This window comes from Siniperca chuatsi, linkage group LG4, assembly GCF_020085105.1.
Source record: "Siniperca chuatsi isolate FFG_IHB_CAS linkage group LG4, ASM2008510v1, whole genome shotgun sequence".
Taxonomy (NCBI): domain Eukaryota; kingdom Metazoa; phylum Chordata; class Actinopteri; order Centrarchiformes; family Sinipercidae; genus Siniperca; species Siniperca chuatsi.
The window spans coordinates 32,550,358-32,565,610 of NC_058045.1; the positions used below are offsets into that span (position 1 = coordinate 32,550,358).

The window sequence follows — 15,253 nt, forward strand, 5'->3', positions numbered from 1 at the left end:
GTTGTGAGCAAAGCTTTCTGTATCCGTCAGCAGATGCAACCCTAACACACACATCTGTCTCCTTAAAAGACTCAGAACAGAAAGACGCTGCTGCACCGACACCACGGCGCCGCAGTGAACTCAGCTGACAATAACAGCCGTAAAACGCCTTTTGGTTTTGCACTTGTGTAAATATAAATAAGCTGACTCATTCACTTCTCTGAGCCCGCTTCTGTCACTGTGATGGGAATAAAAGGTCCTGCAAGTCTTTCTGATCTCATTAGAATGACTAACAGCAGCTTCACATTGGTGGAAATGGGCTTCCATACTAATAAGACAAACAGGAAATGATTTCAGACAGTCTCATTAAAACAGGACAGTCTAAACCTGAGCCGCAGAGGTGACGATATCCTGCAATAACATCCTACATTTCCCACAATGCAGCTGGATAGCGTCTTTCATTAGAGCCTCCCTGCTTCGTAAACGGCCGCGTCTTTAAACTCCACAGACTGTGTGTTAGACATCTGCAGTCTCCGAGCCCAAGCTGAGGTCACTCTGATGACATCATCGGGGTTATTGTCTCCTCCAGAGCCGCAGAAGACGTTAAAAGTGTTTTACAGGCTGAATTGGACTAAACGTGATCAGTAGATTGACCTGAGGTGTTGACATTATTTTGTCCACCGTCTCAAAGCGTCTTGTATTCGCACCGTGCTGCACGTGCTCAGTCCGGGCTGACGTGCGTCGCCCTGAATCGTCAGTGTCACGAGCCTTCGCAGCTCCCACTTCACGAAACAGGATTTGAAAACAACACAGTCCAAGATCTGATCCAGATCTTCCTCCACAGCCCGGCAGCTTCCTCTCCTCCCCGATTAAAGGCCGCGTTATTCGGGGAGTGAGGTTGGACTTGATGCTGCGCAGCTCCACCGAGAATCCAGCAGAACACGAGCTGCCGCTGAACGGACAGTAAAAGCTTCTGTGTTTACAGTCTTTATTGGCATTAATGGTGAAAGGAAACTAACGGAAGCAGGACTCGCTCTATTCTCAGAGTAATGTGTCATTACATCCCACATGAAGCAGAGTCTGATCTGAGGAGGGTCACAGCAGCAGGAGACGTCAGGAGACTGATGGGGAGACACTCCGGCGGAGCGTCCACTCTGCTAATGAGAATGAATGAGGTGTTCCTCCTCCGGTACATATAAACTGCTGCTGCCTGGTGACTGACGGAGGACACGCAGCTGAGGGGGTGGTGTGAGCGCAGACAGCAGGTCCAGGAGCAGCAGGTCCAGCAGACAGCAGGTCCAGCAGCAGCAGGTCCAGCAGACAGCAGGTCCAGGAGCAGCAGGTCCAGGAGCAACAGGTCCAGGAGCAGCAGGTCCGGCAGCATCAGGTCCAGGAGCAGCAGGTCCAGGAGCAACAGGTCCGGCAGCATCAGGTCCAGGAGCAGCAGGTCCAGCAGCAACAGGTCCAGCAGCGGCAGGTCCAGCAGCATCAGGTCCAGCAGCGGCAGGTCCAGCAGCATCAGGTCCAGGAGCAGCAGGTCCGGCAGCAATCAGGTCCGGCAGCGGCAGGTCCAGGAGCAGCAGGTCCAGCAGCGGCAGGTCCAGCAGCGGCAGGTCCAGGAGCAACAGGTCCAGGAGCATCAGGTCCAGGAGCAGTAAGTGGGACTGAACTGTTCAGAATTACAGTTTCTGTTCTTTTTTTGCTTCATTTTGTTCAATATTTTATTCTTCTCTCTTCAGATTCAGAGAATTTAAATGTTGAAAAGTTGATATTTGCAATTAACATTGAAGTCATTGAGCTTTGTTTCCTAACTGAGGTTTGGGGTCCTCTAGTGGTCTTTAAAAGTTTTTCCAAGTGTCTCCAAGAAACTGCAATGACTGAATTTTAGGGCTGCAACTAACGATTATTGTGATTATGGACAGCGGAGGAGGAAGTATTCAGATTAAGTAAAAGTTAAACACTCTGCTGCAGTGAAAGTGTGAGAGTGTGATCAGGAAAAAGCCCTTAAAGCATTAAAGCAGTGCAGCGTCCCTGTGGCTGCTGTGCTGTTATATATTCTATCATCAGGTTATTATTCCTCGTGCATTAATGTAAAGCAGGATGTTGCTGCTGCAGCTGGTGGAGCTGGAGCTCATGTTGAACCGGTTTGTATCGGACTGCAGCTGATGATGCTTTTCATTCTGGATCCATCTGCCGATTCTTTTCTCCGTCGATCCGTCGATCGATCGATCGGTTTGGAAAACTGGTGAAAACGGTGAGAAACGCCGTCACGACGACCCAGAGCCCAAAGCGACGCCTTCACCGTGTCGTCGTGTCCGACCGACAGTCCAAGCTCGGCGTTATTAACAAACATCACAGTTATTACAGTCGTTCAGAGGAAAAGCAGCAGATCTGCACATCTGAGGAGCTGCAGCCAGGAAGGGATTTACAGGAGAAACGACTTCAAACATCAAAACAGCTGCAGATTAATTTTCTGTCAATCAACTGACTGATTAATCGACTAATCGTCATCTGTATAAACTGTTGGGAGTCTAATTTATAACAAAACATATTTCATAAAGCTCTTCATTTGTTATGTGCAAAAATCTTAAATCTGTAAAGTAACTAAAGCCGTCAGATAAATAGTGAAGTAAAAGTACAATAGTAGTAGTTTATTATTATAATCTAAACAAGGAAACGCAGCAATTTATGAAACTGGAACCATCACGTTTTTTTGGCTGTTTTCTCTTGAGAAGTGACTTAAACGATTATTTGATGATCAAAATAGTTACCTATTAATTTTCTGTCGTCAATGAATCAAATGAATCGACTAATTAGATTCATGTGTAAACTCAGGATGCAGTCAGTTGTTATTGTCAAACATGAAGAAACAGATTTTACAGTTATGAATTTTCAGATTAATGTGATGAGTCTTAAAATCGAAGTCTGAACTTTATCTGCACCTTTTACTAAGGATGCAGTCAGTTGTTTATTGTCAAAATTATGAAGAAACAGATTTTACAGTTTTTTGTGATTTACAAATACAACAAAATAAGGAAATTAAAATAGCCCTCCACAGATTCATCATCACACTCCTGCAGCAGAAGAGATATCGTCTTTTTTATTAAAAACCTGGCGCCTACATTACCCACAATGCTGAGGTGGAAAATCACTGGAGTTCATCTATAAAGGTGTGCCAGGATTTAGTGGCATCTAGTGGTGAAAAGGCAACCATTTGAATCGGCCCTGTTTACAGCCAATGATTGGTTTGTCCGTTCTGGGCTACTGTAGAAACATGGCGGTGCAACATGGCGGCCTCCGTTGAAGGGGACCCGCTCCCTCTGTAGATATAAAGGCTGATTCTAAGGTAGCGAAAACACAACGCTTCTTATTTTCAGGTGATTCTACACTAATAAATATTATATTATATTTCTGCCGACACCTGCTCCTGAATGTTTCACGCTGGAGCTTTTAATAAATGATGTAATGTATTTATGTACATTCTACACATGACAACACTGAGACTGAGTGTGTGTGTGTTTTTTCAGGAAACATGGGACGAACACCTGAACCTGACCTCAACACCTCCATCTGCCTCCGCCCCTGCGTTAACGCCTCCTGTCAGCCTCCAATCAGAGCAGCGTGTCCGTACAGCACGGCTCAGCTGGTCCTCATCGTCATGGTAACCGCCTCCCTCAGCGTCGTCACCGTCCTGGGTAACACGCTGGTGATCCTGTCCATCAAAGTGAACCGTAACCTTCGGACCGTCAACAACTACTTCCTGTTGAGCCTGGCGGTGGCCGACCTGATCATCGGACTGCTCTCCATGAACCTGTACACGCTCTACCTGCTGCGGGGCCGCTGGCCCCTGGGGGCCGCGGTCTGCGACATGTGGCTCGTTGTGGACCACGTGGTGAGCAACGCCTCTGTCATGAACCTGCTGATCATCAGTTTGGATCGGTACCTCTGTATGACGCGGCCACTCAGCTACCCGGTGCGGCGGACGGGCAGGATGGCCGGTCTGATGATCGGAGCCGCCTGGCTGCTGTCCTTCGTCCTCTGGGCCCCCGCCATCCTCTGCTGGCAGACTGTCGGGGGCAAACGTGTCGTCCCTGAAGGAGAGTGTTACACCCAGTTCCTCGCCAGCCCTGCTGTCACTTTGGGGACGACGCTTCCTTCTTTTTACCTGCCGGCGCTCGTCATGATTGGCCTCTACAGCCGCCTGTCCGCCGCCAGCCGCAGTCGACTGAGCGCGCTCGGTTCAGAGCGAGGCATGCTCAGGGCGTCCAGTCTGTCCATAAAAGACTTCACCCAGCTCCGTTGTTTCAAGATGACCAGTGACCCAGGCTCAGACCTGTCTCTGAACCAATCGGAGTCCAGCACTCCGAAGCCCAGAAGGAGCCGGAAAGTGTCCAGAAGTCCTGGTGACACATCCGAGCCGGCAGACGTCTCTCTGTCTCCTCAGCAGTGTCGCCCTCGGATCGCTGCCCGCCACGCCAGGGACGAAGACTACAACAAGATCGAAAACGACTCCTCGTCCAACACCGACCTCCACAGGACTGCCTCGGCAGCTTTCTCCGCCTATCCCAACTTCGAGTCTCAGACGAGGCGGAGGCGTCGAGTGATGGCGAGGGAGAGGAGGGTCACCAAGACCATCCTGGCCATCCTGCTGGCCTTCATCCTCACCTGGATGCCCTACAACATCATGGCCGTCATCGCCGCCTTCTGTCACGTCTGCATCCCCGGCGTCCTATGGACCACGGGATACTGGCTCTGTTACATCAACAGCGCCATCAACCCCGGCTGCTACGCTCTGTGTAACGTCACCTTCAGAAAAACCTTCTGCAGCCTGCTGCGCTGCCACAACAGGAAGCTGTGATGAGACTGACTGCTCTGTTGATTTGTTAGAACATTTGGTCCTTTGGTCACCTGACACGATACGAGATGTGACCATGTTTCATGCAGACTGAGAATTTATTTCTGACATACTTTATTTCTTTAATTTTCAAAGATTTCTTTTAATGATCTCTTCGATGTTCCTCAACACAGACACAGAGGAGTCTTCTCGATAATTTACCGATACTATAAGTTTATGTTCTGCTGGTCTAAATAATACAATACCCATGAGCCTCAGCTGGCATTGCTATGAAGAGGAAGTCAGTTGTGAATCAGAGTTGTAACTTTGTTGAATCAATTGGGAACAATACGCTGCTGAACTGATCCAAAACTGACCCAGAATCCAAAAGTAAAACTATATAAATTTATCTCAACACTGTAATCTCACAGGGTTTTAATCTTTGTGATTGGATATTTGTTGCTGAAAAGCACCTTGGGAGTCGTAGTTAACTTCTCTCCTTCAGTTTTCATGTCCACAGGCTTCTTGTACCTTTTGACTTTTTATCAAAGAACCAGATATTTTCTTGTCTCGTCTTCTGTTACTGCAGGAACACATCGTCTCCCATTTCAAAATTATTGAATTCACAAACTTATGATTTTGCTCGGTCTGTCAGTCCAACACTTTGGTTGAGAGTAAAATATTTCTATTAGCTGGATTGTCATTTGACACAGACACTCTTTAATAATCCTCTGACTTTTCATTTAGCACCAGTTTCATACGTGCTGATGTTACAAATATAATAACCAGAATGATTCTGTGCTCTTAACTTCGGGACTCCCTAAAAACTTGGTATTTGTGTGCTGATGCGCGTTTTTGTCGGCTCACGTTGGGTTGTTTCGTCACTTTTTGGACAAGCTAGCAAAACCGTAACCTAAGAAGTTGTTTATTAACCTAATCTTTGCCTCCATATTAAACCTACAGGGGACCTCACTCATAACTGTAACTTCAAACAGAGATGATTTTTTATTTTTTGTGATCTTCGATTTATGAAGATACACTTAGATTTTAACGTTGGACTTCCCTGCAGACTTTTACCTGACTGTTGATAAATTCTCAAATTGACCATCATAACGTTATATATTGCTAAAATATATTGACATTTAGATGGACTAAATTATGTCCAACAACAGTTTCCGCAAATCCAGGGTAGCTGAAGTTAACTGGATACCGGACCCTATTCAATCCAATGAGAATTGCTCACCTGGCGCATATGTCAAAAACGTTATCTAGCTTTGTACAAATCTCGCGAGAGTTCCGCAAATCCAGAGCTACCATCTACCGCTGCTGAAGTACAGTCATGGCTACAGTATCCACGGTCCAGAGTTGACTGATTCTGGTCTGGTATCATGACATGAAACAGCGTTTTCTCGGTTAAAAAAAGCGATTATCCTATGAGCGGGGGGACTCACAATTAGCCAGTCGCTGCCACGGGCAGACTGACGCTGTTGTCAAGCGTTGCGCCGGACCCAAGGAGGATTAATAATGACAATGGCGAACGCTATAAGATAGACGCCCAACATCGTAGTTTGTTTGTTGTTGGCTATGCATCAGTGTCGATGTTCATAAGATTCAGGTGGATACGTTGGTCTCTATTGATTGGTTAGGTAAAATCGAATCCCCCTCCCCATGGAAATCGGTTAGAGTGGAGGCAATTGTTGCTTTCGAATGGGGTCGTGTTTACCGTGTTCACGAGAAGAACGCCCCCCTCTTGTGGTATTCACGACCTCGTAAGTGGAAACTTTGTGAAAGCTGTGAGTTTGCGAGTTGTGACGTGTTTGATAACATTTTCAGAAGTGGCGGAAGCCATGGAAGTACATTTTTTGGTGGATGGTAAGTTAATATATTGTAATTCTTCGTAAATCTCATTTCTTGTTCCTCGGCATGGCGTTGAAATACAAAGGCAACATTTCTTGGTGCTGTCGGTTGATGTTTTGGGACACTGTTCATTTGTCTCTACCTGTACAGCTAAGTTTGTAGTCTGTGTTAGCATTATCACTGCTACTAGCTACCGTTTCTCACTGGAGCATGTGTCATGTTAGCTAGCCAGAGCTGCCAGATGTCTATCGAAGGTGGCGTGTGGTCAAAAATAAAAGGTTTCTAGCAAGTTGCTTAATTTCTAAATACTGAAAATGTCCATATATAAGCTGTCATGACATTGTGGTGATGTGTTTAATACCCTCCCTGCTGCGCATGCATACTTGAGTGTTTGTAAATGTATGTTCTATATAGACGACTTTCCAGTTTACACTCAGAATTGTTGACACTCAAATAAAATGGCGGACAGTAAAACTAGTGCACTATATTGTCAATAGGGAGTGACGTTGAACACAGAGGTCTGGAACCAGGCTAATGCTAAACGTACGCATGTTAACGTGTCAACAACTGCTGTCGTGCTTAAAGCTAACATGCTATAAGCATGCTAACATGCCCAATCTCTAGTTTATGCTGATTAGTTCCTTATTGTGGGAGTGGTATCTTAGATATTTATAGCGTTTTGATACTAGCTAGCTATTCACAGCAGGTCACTTATATTTGGATACATTTTTAAGGACTTGCTTACTGATGTAATTTATGGGTGTTCATTTATTTACCTTTCCTCTTTTCTAATATTGTATAAGTGCCTAAATGCAGTTTTTTGTCCCCTCCCTATTTTCCCAGCCCGTGCTGAATGAGTGGGAGGTTATTTAAGAGAATGTGAGACGCATGTGGCGTCCGAACATTAGTCATTTAATAAAGTTGGTGGCCTTAAGTCCGTGTGCTCCAGTATACTTTGCATCTTACCTCTGAAGTCTCTACTGATGTGAAGTTCTGACTGTCAGCATGTTAATATCTGGTAGTTAACATACAGGTCAGAAAGAGTTCTCAAGCATTAGATGCACATTTATAAATGTGTTGAAGACTATTTTTTTGTCCTTTAGCACGTTTATTGTCACGTGTTTGTGTCATGCGCACATTAATGAACAGACTCGACACCAAACTCTTCTCCAAAACAATGTACAGTATTTAATTTGTTCATTTATACAAGTCTCATCTTGCAACATCATTAATCTATAGTTCAAAAATATATTTTATAGAGGGTTTTGCCAGTACAGATCCATCCAAGCCTTTCTAATTTTTGTTTCCATATCTTAAAGGTGATTCTAAACTCGTGTAAAAACAGAACTCTTTATAATCCAGCGACTGACGTCCCGGATCATCGAGGAGACCGGATCAGAACATTAATTTAACTTCAGCTACTTTAAAAGCTTTTAGGACTATCTGACATTTACTGTTAAAACAAGCTATCGGCTACCAGGACAGTGTTATTCATTATTATCTAGTGGGAGGATTCTGGAAAAGCTTTCCACACTTCCAAATAAACACAAGAACATCAAATCAGAATCAGTAAAACGACAATAAGGAGGCCAAAAAGCAAAGGTGGTTGGTGTGTTTTGGAGGAGTCTCTCGGTTGTTTTGTGTTTGATGAAGGAGGGAAGACGATTGTTCAGCTGGAGGAAGAGAAGGGAATCCTGCCGCCTTCTGCATCTCTGTTCATCCTTTAGTTTGATCTCTTGTCCCCTGAAGAAAGAAATGTAAAGTGCAATTAATTAATCTGCGTCAGGCTGTTTCAGTACCTCCAGGTTCGCTGAGGGTTTTATTGTGATTGTGTTGAGTTTTTCCAAATATTTGTGCGCAAATCTGCAACATTTTTGTTATTTTGCAATAAAATGCTGTTTAAGAACTTGCAAGTCAGCTGTAAAAGATAAACGCTGTTTTAGAACTTACTGAAATAATGTTAATACTTTACAGTAAAGGTCAGGATCTGACCAGGTTTTTTTTTTTTTTTACCTGAATCAGGTCTGTCAGGTAACCAGTTAGTTTCGCCTTCCTACATCGCTGCCAGCAAGCTCAATAATTCATGTTGCTAATTTAACATATCGGGTTAGAAGTGGTTTTAGTAACTTTAGAGAAGCTTGGACCGAATCTTAGATATACTGAGGTCATGAGATTTGGATTTATCACATTTAATTTATTCAGTTAACTGCACTGTTTTCTGTACATTTTTATAAAATTTAGATCCAGTGTGTCTCTCTGCCCTGTTAAATATCTTCTTATCGCTCCCTCCAGGACCTCACTGAATCTATCAGCTTTTTTTAAACAAACCAAACCCCCCAAAAAAGTTTAAAAATTGCGAGTCAGTTGTTTAAGTGTTTTTTTGGCCACTTGGGGGCAGCAGAAACAAACTGTCACAACATCGGACATATTATCACTTTGAGAGCCGTGAGAGTGAAGCGTGAAACCAAAACAACGAGCTGAGAGACGCTAAAACTGAGCCGAGGGGAAACCGCATGATGATGCTCTGCAGGTTCGTCACTACGAGCCCTTTCACGTACATTATTAATATAAGAATACTGATTATAGTCTCTTTAATAAGAAGTTCCCGTTAGCCTAGCTTAAGATCTCAGGAGCGCTCTGTTCGTATCACAGACTTTATATAAAGATGGCCGCCGCGTCTCCACTTCCTGCCGCCGCACTAAATGAAGCCAAAACGTCCCGGATACGGGAGCTGCCGTCTTGCGCTGGTGACGTCATTTGGAGCCAGAGTCTGCGCAGTAGTGATCGGGGGTGGAGCCGCGGTATCGAGGTCCCGCCCACCCAATCGCGCGCCGGCCTCAGCTGTCAATCATGACGTGAAACCCGCTTTTTATAGCATCAAATTAACTAATTAAAACACTTGAACAAACATCAGCGTGATAAGAATGACCTAAACTGACAGAAACCATTTTTGGGAAAAATTTATTTGACGTGAACCTAGATCTTTTTAGTTTGGCTCGTGTCCCGACCGCTAACATGGAGGGGGCGGGGTTTATGACCTTCAGTACTGCAGCTCGCCACTAGAGGGCGATCCAGATGTTCTGGCTTCACTTTTAGGGAGCTGTCATGGCGTCCGTCTTTATATACAGTCTGTGGTTCGGAGTCATCTGTGTTGGTACCTTCCTCCCTCTCAGATCTAGTTTACTAACCACTTTAGTAACAAACAGATCATTTTTAGGAATTGGATCAGAGTGATACACTGGCTGAGGCGAGCTGCCTTAGAAGACAAGTTGTAGGGAAAAAAAGTAATTTCACCATAATTACAAAGAAGGTAACGGAGGCTAGATTTTGACTTGACTTTTGCTAATTGAAGCGTTTCTGAATGGGATTCGTTTTATGCAGAAAACTATTAAGATCGGCATCAGTACTTTCCCAATTTAAAATAGTTGCAAGCTCGTGCAAAAATTGTGGAGATTGTTTGAAATTTGTGTTAATTCTTGAAAATCACAAGTTTGCAAAATCCTGGCGGGACGGACCTGTATTGCAATATTCAACCATCTGACCAGGAAATAATTTAAAAGCGCCATTCTTCATTCATAAATATTATGATCTTTTCTTCTTCTGTTCATCCGATCAGCACACGATAAAATAAAGACATTTTAATATGACATAAAACTGGCACAGAGGGATTATATTTGATATATATATTTGCAGAAATCTGAATTTATCGTGCTGTTTTCCCACTTCACTGTTGATGTTTGGGGATTTGAGTCGCTAACAGGGAAGGTGCTGCACCTTTAAACCCCAAATGTGCTGATTCAGTCACTTTAAAATTTGAATTTGAGAGCAAAAAAAAATCTGATGAAATTGCTTTAAATTGATTTTCTTATATTTAATTGTTATTTCACTTTTGAAATTCAAATTCAAAAATTAGAAACCAAATTTAATTTAGTGACTTGAACAATAATAAATTCTAGATTCTGTTTTTAAGTCAATTGAATGTAAATTTCCACAGTGAAGTCGCATCGTCACTGACTTCAAACTGACTTCAAAAGGTAACTTTTGAGTTACTTTAATCAACAAATTAGTATATTTTAATGAATCTAAGGTGATCTTAAACTTTGAGTGGATGTGATTCCGGTGCTGTGAACCTTCAGGTCTCACCTCTGGTTTTCTTGACTTTGGGGGCGCAGGGTTTGGACACCTTGACGGTGGCTTGACACTCGGCGTTGAACAGCACTCGCTTCAGCGTCCCTGATCGGCTCTTGGTGTTGGTGTCGGCGTCGCAGGGGCCCCACGAGCTGAACTTATACTTGCAGTCACCTGAAGGAAATACGCGACATTTAAACCTTTTAATACGCCGAAGTGTGTCAGAGGAGTTGTGTCTGGTCTGTCAGATGCTGCTGATGTTTAAACAGCGAGTTCTTCACATTTACGTAAATGTGTGTTTCCGATCATGTCGAGCGCCACTGAAAACACGATCCTTGTCAAAGAGTAATTGACTCCGTGAGTCAGCTCAGCTTTCAGATTAAACCGGTTGTTCATCCTAAAATAAAAGAGGTCTGACTGACGATCGAACGCAGAGTAGATTACAGTTCAGCTCATTAAACGTTAAATGTCCATCAGATGATGATGAATCCAACATCAGTGACATAACATGCAGTTCCTTTAACGACCACTAGAAGCTCAAAGTGAAGGAAACCCTCAATGTCTTCCATCCTCTCCCCCCTCTCTCTGTCTGTCTGTCTGTCTGTCTCTCCCCCCCTCTGTCTCTCTCTCTCTTTCTGTCTCTCTCTCTTTCTCTCTCCCCTGTCTCTCCCTGTCTCTCTCTCCCTCTGTCTCTCGCTCTCCCTGTCTCTCTCTCCCTCCGTCTGTCTCTCTCTCCCTGTCTCTCTCTCTGTCTCTCCCCCTCTGTCTCTCTCTCTCTTTCTGTCTCTCTCTCTCTTTCTCTCTCCCTCTGTCTCTCTCTCTCTTTCTGTCTCTCTCTCCCTCTGTCTCTCTCTCCCCCTCTGTCTCTCTCTCTCTCTCTCTCTCCCTGTCTCTCTCTCCCTCTGTCTCTCTCTCTCCCTGTCTCTCTCTCCCTCCGTCTGTCTCTCTCTGTCTCTCTCTCTCTTTTCCTCTCCCTCCCTCTCTCCCCCTTCTCTCTCTCTCTGTCTCTCCCCCCCTCCTCTTTCTCTCTCCCTCTGTCTCTCTCTCTCTCTCCTCCGTCTGTCTCCTGTCTCTCTCTCTCTTTCTGTCTCTCTCTCTCTTTCTCTCTCCCTCTGTCTCTCTCTCTCTCCCTCCGTCTGTCTCCCTGTTTCTCTCTCTCTTTCTGTCTCTCCCTGTCTCTCTCTCCCTCTGTCTCTCTCTCTCCCTCCGTCTGTCTCTCTCTGTCTCTCTCCCCCTGTCTCTCTCTCCCTCCGTCTGTCTCTCTGTCTCTCCCCCCCTCCCCCTCTGTCTCTCTCTCTCTTTCTCTCTCTTCTCTCTCCCCTGTCTCTCCTGTCTCTCTCTCTCTGTCTCTCCCTGTCTCTCTCTCCTCTGTCTCTCTCTCTCCCTGTCTCTCTCTCCCTCCGTCTGTCTCTCTCTGTCTCTCTTTTCCTCTCCCTCCCTCTCTCTCCCCCTCTCTCTCTCTCTCTCTCTCCCCCTCCTCTGTCTCTCTCCCTCCGTCTGTCTCTCTCTCTGTCTCTCTCCCTCCCTGTCTCTCTCTCTGTCCTCTCCCTCCCTCTCTCCTCCTCCTCCTCCTCTCTCTATATTTCTATATTTCTTTCTTTCATTGTCTCAGCCAACCCCAGTGATGGTCCCGCCTCCCACCACAGCTCCGCTCAGGCTCCTCCCACATAGCTTGAACCTGAATTTCCTGAAATGTAATTGGATCAGAATGTGTTTGTTGGTGTCAGCGAGTCTCACTGATGTCCTTCTTCCAGTTGCAGGGGATCTTGCAGTTAATCTTGTTGGTGCGGTCTTTGCAGGTGACGTCTCTCAGACCGTCTCCACAGTCTCCCTGTTCTGGCACGCATTTCCCGTACTGGGTCTCTGCAGCGGAGCACTCTGAAGCGGGCCGGGATTTATCCAGTTTACCACCTGGTGGAACAGAGAGTCACGGCTTCTGTCATATAGAAGTCAAAATACAACTTAATAACTGATCTGCAAACCTTTAACAGAAAAAATACATTTAAAAATGCTCTGCTTCGAATAATAATTTGTTTCTGATGTGTGTTTTTACACAAAAAAGTTAATTTACATTAAAAATGTTTTTATCTCCACTCAGATGAATGTGAAAACAAACTCTGACTTCACAGTGAAGTAACAATAAGCAAAATAAACTTTTGAATGGAGGGGGACTTTAATGTTACTTAAAGTTTTACTGATATTCAGTCAGACTGTCCCGTCAGAGCAGCCGAACCAGCAGTCAGCAGCTCCTGTCTGCAGTGGACCCGTGGACGGACAGACAGCTGTCTCTGGATCACTGTGAGGCTGAAGGAAACTTAGAAACAGCAGGATTCTCAGGCAGGTTCTGCAGGTAGAAGGAGCGTCTGTTTCCTGATTTCTCAGTGGATTTATGGACACTTATTCCTAATAATAATAATCGGAGATAATGAAACCCGTGGAAAGCATACTCATGTCTGTGTGTTTAGATGTGCGATTTTTGACGCAAATTGCAACAATCGATGGTTTTAAGGGTTTTAACACAACACAACACGCAAACACAAAAATAGGCCTTTCAGTTAAATTTCACAAACATAAAACATGTTTGTGCACTATAAAAATATCAACAGTTGGATAAGATCTTTGAATTTCATGTATTTATATATATGCGAGTGCAGATTGCGCTCGTGTTTCCAGGCTATGCTCATCATCATCAAAAAATGCACTGCAGAATTATTTCCTGGGTGTGTACGTGTAGGCTACGTATATATGTAACTACATAAATAACTGTGTATTGTTTTTTTATTTTATTTATTTTATGTTTACCCTATTTGAGTGTGAATTAAATTTTCTGTTATGTTCTATGTGTGTAGCATGAAGGTCCATATAAAGATGGACGCCGCCTTGTGTTGTGAAATGATGAATGACCTTGTACCTTGTATTGAGTTTGGTTTCAGTAGAGCGCGAAATGTGAAACTCAAACAGGAGTAGACGAGCAGGAAGATGATAAATTACAACATCTTCAGGAACATGTCGATCACCAGATTCAGTAAATATAGCAATGAAGGAACATCAAGGACGGGTTCTTCCTAAGTGTGTGTAAACTCTCAGTCTGGTTTTCTATCGAGTCTAAAAAGATACTGGATTCAGTCTATAAAATCCACCTACGGTAACTTTTTAACTGCAGAATCCAAACTTCAGAAAGGCCCAAAACTCCCGAAACAAAGAGCGAACACACCTGTTTCCCACTGAGGTCAAACCAAACTAACCTCACCAAACATCGTGTCAGTCGTCACTGATTTTTACAGTTTTTAGGTTCAAATGATGTTCGATTCAAGTGTAGCAAATGCTGCCTTCGGGAACATCCAGGAATGTAGAAAGATTCATTCAAAATCTCACCTTTGTGACCTTTGGCTCTTTTGCTGGCCTCGGTGGTGAGCGTCAGGGCCAGGAGCAGCAGCAGCGTCACTGAGAACAAACTTCGCATTCTGCAGAGACAAAAACATGGATGTCTTTAAGAGGAAAATGAAGAAAACGATCACAATACATCCGTTATTAAAACACCAGCGGTTGGAAAGATGTAAACACACGGCAGCCGTGATGCTACGTTCAGGGGCATCGTAGTGGAACTAACCACCCAGGGCTCTGACACGGGACGGCCAAGAAGCTCCACATTAAATGTTCGTTTTTATCTGCAATATTAAGACTTTACACAATTATAGTTTGCATCTAAAACAACACTGCAGTCTCTCTGGGAAGTCGTCTGAATGTGGTTATTGCACTGATGCTGTTAAGTCTCATGTTGCCATGGAGTCAGAGAGTTAGCTGTGAGCCTGTTTCAGCCTGTATGTGTTCACATGCGGTCAGACTGTCCCATCAGAGCAGCCGAACCAGCAGTCAGCAGCTCCTGTCTGCAGTGGACCCGTGGACGGACAGACAGCTGTCTCTGGATCACTGTGAGACTGAAGGAAACTTAGAAACAGCAGGATTCTCAGGCAGGTTCTGCAGCCGCTTTCTTCTCTGGCGTCTCAGCTGGTTTCTGGAGGTTTATTCTGGACGGACGTCAGAGACGATGACGTCCTCTGGAAAGTCACACTGAATGTAAAAATGTGTTTGTTATTCAGGCAGCAATCTGCTGCAAAGATGCAAAAAAAACAGGCACAAAGAGATGCAAAAGATTAAAAGGGATGCGTCTCTTTCAATCCGGGAGTCTTGCTCCCGTGTGGGGGAGGGGTGGGGGTCATATCTGTGCCCAGGGGCCCGTTGTCTTATTGTCTCATAATTTCGTGCTACACCTCTGCTTTCGACACTTCGATCTGAGGAAAAAGGTGTTTGAAATGACAAAGGAAGAGCACCTTCTCTGTAATATCTCGACGCAAGGCTCTCTGCGGTGGCCTGCCACGGTCTCCATGTTTAACTGTAGCCTGATCTGGTCCGCTTGGGCCAGATGGTCCAAATTTAGTCCAAATCAAATCTGCT

At 44.6% G+C, this 15,253-nt stretch overlaps 2 protein-coding genes across 9 annotated transcripts in view; one reads left to right on the top strand and one right to left on the bottom strand.

The window, feature by feature from the left end:
- Positions 1–96: 96 nt before the first annotated feature.
- chrm4b (cholinergic receptor, muscarinic 4b) lies at positions 97–8,081 on the top strand. Of its 5 annotated transcripts, none has more exons than XM_044192234.1 (2): positions 97–1,347; positions 3,507–8,081. In XM_044192234.1, exon 2 carries the CDS (start codon positions 3,512–3,514, stop codon positions 4,835–4,837), a length of 1,326 nt encoding a protein of 441 aa, XP_044048169.1. In that variant the 5' UTR covers positions 97–1,347; positions 3,507–3,511; the 3' UTR covers positions 4,838–8,081. The 5 variants fall into 5 exon arrangements, with proteins under 5 accessions (XP_044048169.1, XP_044048168.1, XP_044048170.1 ...); XM_044192233.1 differs by lacking the exon at positions 97–1,347 and adding an exon at positions 1,565–1,618; XM_044192235.1 differs by lacking the exon at positions 97–1,347 and adding an exon at positions 1,580–1,633.
- The window catches only part of mdkb (midkine b), a 9,284-nt gene continuing 1,864 nt past the window's right edge, over positions 7,834–15,253 (bottom strand). For 3 of the 4 annotated variants that reach the window (XM_044192259.1, XM_044192261.1, XM_044192260.1), the window contains exons 2-5: positions 14,174–14,262; positions 12,536–12,709; positions 10,814–10,972; positions 7,834–8,413 (exon numbers count right to left, since the gene is read on the bottom strand). In XM_044192259.1, the coding sequence (XP_044048194.1) occupies positions 8,394–8,413; positions 10,814–10,972; positions 12,536–12,709; positions 14,174–14,261 (441 nt within the window). In that variant the 5' untranslated portion in view covers position 14,262 and the 3' untranslated portion in view covers positions 7,834–8,393. Of the gene's footprint in view, positions 8,414–10,813; positions 10,973–12,535; positions 12,710–14,173; positions 14,263–15,129 lie in introns of all 4 variants that reach the window. The other variant, XM_044192258.1, reaches the window with a different exon arrangement.

Coding starts and splice junctions, on each gene's coding strand:
- chrm4b (XM_044192234.1), top strand. CDS start 3,512: ATGGGACGAACACCTGAACCTGACCTCAACACCTCCATCTGCCTCCGC.